Here is a 4,014-nt window from a genome sequence, read left to right as displayed (position 1 = left end):
TTACCTTTCTCAACGTGCCTCTTGAGAGAGAGAGAGCTATGACAACTTTTCAAGTGCTATTTTTATTATTAATTAGTAGTCGAATTGGGAATTAGATAGCATTCGTTCCATAAAGCAGAAAGGAAAGAACTATAAATTTAGCAAAGAAAGGACAAGAGATATGGACATGTCGAGATGTCTTATCTCGTGTTTTTGCACCCACTGTAAATAGCTAGTGATATATGCAGGTTTATTTTGTTTGTACATTTCATGTAATCTCTATTCCTTCTTACTTTCATATCATACTATATATTTTTTTTTTTGGTGGAAATTTCATATCATGCTTCCTATCTCATATCCTTCATCCCCTTCTCACTCCACAAGGACCATTAGGCATGGAGGGCTGAGATAGGATAAACCAGGAAAGAGCATGAGTGAAGGGCAAAAGTGAAAGACCCATCAGATTCTTTAGATCTTTCCTCAAAACTACAAATTCCACGAGACGAGAGAATCAGTGCCACAGGTCGAAGAGGACCCACCCTCATTTCTTCTACTACTTTTGAATCTGATTTATCATGAGACTTCATCCAATATCCCATCCATCAGATCCGACAGGTAGTGTACAGTAGAAATTCTGAATAAAAAAAACAGAAAACTAAAATAAATGGATGGGGAGATTGCCCGGAAAACCAGGGATCTCCTCCCCCTTCCTTTTTCTTACTCTAGTTGCTCTCGGCTTCTGTCCTCGTGCAGTGGTTGCCAGGCCCTCCATATCTCTGTCAATCAAGTTGTCATCTTTGAAGAGGGGGTAGATTGATCGGTTGGAATTGTGAACATGACCTCAGATTTTTTTCCCCCTCTCTTCCACTCCCAACTTCCGTTCATTCCCTTTCTTCCTGATCATATAACCAGCTCCAGATAACTGTCAAAAGCACATACAAAAACATCAATATTTTATCAGAACAAATTTATTAACCATGAGGTTGAACAACGTTGGGATGTCTTCAGACACATCATGATCTTCCAACAAACAAAAACAAAAATAAAGACATTGTGACCAACCTATTTCTAAGAGCTGTTGCCATTTTTTTCAGTATGAATCTAGCGTAAGAACCATGAAGTTGAGGCCACAGGCTGTGGCTCAGGCTCTGGCCAGAGGTCCAAATTTACACCAAAGAGTCTCAACCTCTTAGTGTTAGCTGGTGCCACTGTCTCAGTCTGTACTACTACAGCCTCTTGATCTCCTGCAAATGGATGCAACATAACATTTCATACAGCAGCAATTTGTTACCTGACTGTTTGATATAATTAAATGGAATTTTCTCTGAGGTAATTGGGCTACATGAATTTTATCAAATTCTTGTGCAAGCCAATAATTTTCTAGCTTTAGCAGGTCTAGACTTCTCAATGTGTAAGGCCATACCTTTACTAGGTGATCTGAATCTTATTTTTTTCGTCGGAAGTAATCTAAATCTTTTTGGTTGTTCCAATTTATACCTTGATTATGATCTCAATCAACTATATCATGTGCTACTCAAATTTCAGAAATGAGAACCTGCATGAAGAGAAGAGCCTTGTTGCACGGTTCTGAAGCTGGAGCTGCTCGAGCAAGCAGCAGAATAATAAGCTGCAGCAGTCCACTTCCCTGCAGCAGCGGACATGGGCACAGCTGCAGCCACCTGCGCCGGTAGGGTGCTCTCATGGTCACCTCGATGCCTGCATCCAATGTAGAGGCGTTCTCCTCCGTACCTTGGACGCTCAAACAGGACGACATCTCCTGCATCCAATTTCTTCTCTTTAACAAACCGGCTCCATCCTTTGGTGAGCACGTAACTCTGGCTGCTGGTCCAGTAAGAATAACGGAACTGCCAGGTCTTGCCCGACTCATCGTCGAAGCTCAGCAGAAGGCCTTTCTCGCCAGAGTTGCCATTCAAGGGGAAGTATTTCTCAGCGTGTTGTTTTGGTATGACGAGCCTGTTGAGCTTGCCCACATCACTTGGAGTCAGAGGCTTTTCAAACATGTGTTCTCTGACTTCTCGCTGCTCATCATGGCAGAGTTGATGATACTGGTGTTGCTGCATGGGCAGCTCCCAAGACCAAGCTTGAAGATGCTGTTGCGGCATTGATGTGGGAAAGGGGAGAAGAAGGTGGGAAGAATTGGAGAGATGGTGTTATTGTTGACGGTATTGGTGTTGACGAGCCTGTATTACTTGGCAATTTATAGCCAATGAAGCAAAATATTTCAAAGGATCGGGAGACAAATTGCCTAGTACTGAGGCAGATGCATTAGTTGTAGAAGTGCGTGGGAGACCTGACCTGAATGATAATAAGGTGGTGATACTTAGATGAACATGGAACAGTCAAGGGTTTAGAGATCCTAATGTTGCTAATTTTTTAGTAAACTGGTAAGGACTGAATGATAATAAGGTGGTGATGATATTTAGAAGTCAGTGTGCCCCTTGTGGCCTCATCACAGCCATCCAGTGTGAGCCCCATGCAATTATATTCCATGTGGGTTGTTGTCACTTGATAACTCCTGCCAACTTTACTAAGAGTCAGTTTTCTTCTCTTCTCTCAATAATGTGCAGATGCATCTCCATACTGATGCAAGAATTTTACTATTCCTGTGGAGAATTCCCCCCTGGGACTCTGTCTTCCACACATCTGATACAAAAGTAGATCAAACCTTTTCCTTGTCTACTTCTACACACTTGAAAGACTCTCGTAGCCGGAATTTATGACTAGAGCAGTTTGAATTCCACCGGCTCATCAGATAACCATAAGTGTTATTGTACTACAATTGACTATTTCAAACTTCTCATCCTTTACGACTGGCTATTTGATACGCGTTATTGTAAAGATAGCTGTAGTTTGGATCGACTTCAAACTGTTGGAAAATATAATGCAGCTGTGGTCCTGACTCCTGAATGATCCAACACGCTTACTTGTCATAGTTGGCATTACACTGTTTAATATCAACTAGTCTTCTTAGTCATTGCCATTTCCTGATATTGTGCAGAAATCAGGGCTGAGAGTTCCAGACCACAATTAAGACAAAGCTAGTTATTGCCTTCATCTTACCAAGTATGTAGATTCAAATGCTTAATGGTTGAATTTATCATAAAAAGATGATTATGTAATAAATTTCCTTTACCCAGACTGAAATTAAATTCTCATGTAGGTTTAACTCTCTCTCCTGTGACTTGTAGGTTGCATCACCGGCTCAGCTCAATGAGTACCATCCTGTGATTATTTAAACACATTCTCATTTTCCAATGCTTCGGAAAAAACAGAAGAGGTTTTTCTAATCCGATATCTTTAGATGCCGCAAGCGTGTATAAAGCCTGTCCTCAGAATCCTCTTCCACTCTTTGGCTATTCACTGCTCTGCTACCGTTGCTGTGTGTGATGTACTCTGCCTGCCCTACATCCCACATTGTAAGCATATAATAATCCTACACCTGTAAGCTTCGGCTAATCCCACCTCACCTCGACGTGGTCCTTAGTTGCCGACTATTTTTAATTTCCGTGTGCAGAAAAAACGAGTGGACATCTGAAAGCTTTGTGCAGCATTGTGCTGATTTGCAAGTTCCCTACATGTCTTGTGGGGTTATCTTGTCACCGGATAACACATGGTATTGTACAAGCTGACTGTTCTCGGCCAATTAATTCACCTTTTTGTTAATGAACTTATAAAAATATTTATATTCTAATTGAATTTCGTTTCAGTCACTGTTGAGTTGATGAACTAGAATTGCTGTGGCAGAATATCAGGTCAGTCATTCCATCTACATTATTGTTGAGTGAGATCAGACTTACTACTCAAGTTAATTAAAAATATAGAAATGTTAAACTTCATCGCCAATCTGAGCTCTATAGCCAATCCAAATCTCTTTGTCAAGTGCCCCTTAGATGATGTCTGCTATCATCTTGCGCCGATAGCCTGTCCTTCATTTCTAGCACTCTACATTGTTTTCCATATTGATCCTTTTTCTTTCCCTTCCTAGCCATTATCAGCTACGCCCTCGCCACTTTC

The 4,014-nt window shown here is 41.1% G+C and overlaps 1 protein-coding gene across 1 annotated transcript; it reads right to left on the bottom strand.

Moving 5' to 3' along the window:
- Nucleotides 1-414: 414 nt before the first annotated feature.
- LOC122053331 (B3 domain-containing protein Os11g0156000-like) lies at nucleotides 415-2,389 on the bottom strand. The gene is made up of 3 exons (XM_042615350.1): nucleotides 1,535-2,389; nucleotides 1,042-1,223; nucleotides 415-901 (listed from the first exon to the last, which is right to left on the bottom strand). The coding sequence occupies exons 1-2, from the start codon at nucleotides 2,100-2,102 to the stop codon at nucleotides 1,081-1,083; spliced, it is 711 nt and encodes a 236-aa protein (XP_042471284.1). The 5' UTR covers nucleotides 2,103-2,389; the 3' UTR covers nucleotides 415-901; nucleotides 1,042-1,080.
- Between the last annotated feature and the right edge of the window lie 1,625 nt (nucleotides 2,390-4,014).

This window comes from Zingiber officinale, chromosome 1B, assembly GCF_018446385.1.
Source record: "Zingiber officinale cultivar Zhangliang chromosome 1B, Zo_v1.1, whole genome shotgun sequence".
In the NCBI taxonomy this organism is placed as follows: Eukaryota; Viridiplantae; Streptophyta; class Magnoliopsida; order Zingiberales; family Zingiberaceae; genus Zingiber; species Zingiber officinale.
The sequence above is the reverse complement of the archived record's forward strand: the minus strand, read 5'-3'. Positions and strand labels throughout refer to the sequence as shown.

Excerpts from the sequence above, each read along its gene's own strand:
- LOC122053331 (XM_042615350.1), bottom strand. The coding sequence starts at position 2,102 with ATGCCGCAACAGCATCTTCAAGCTTGGTCTTGGGAGCTGCCCATGCAG. Across the intron at positions 1,224-1,534 it reads AGGCTCTTCTCTTCATGCAG|GAGATCAAGAGGCTGTAGTA; the intron begins GTTCTCATTTCT and ends ATCCATTTGCAG.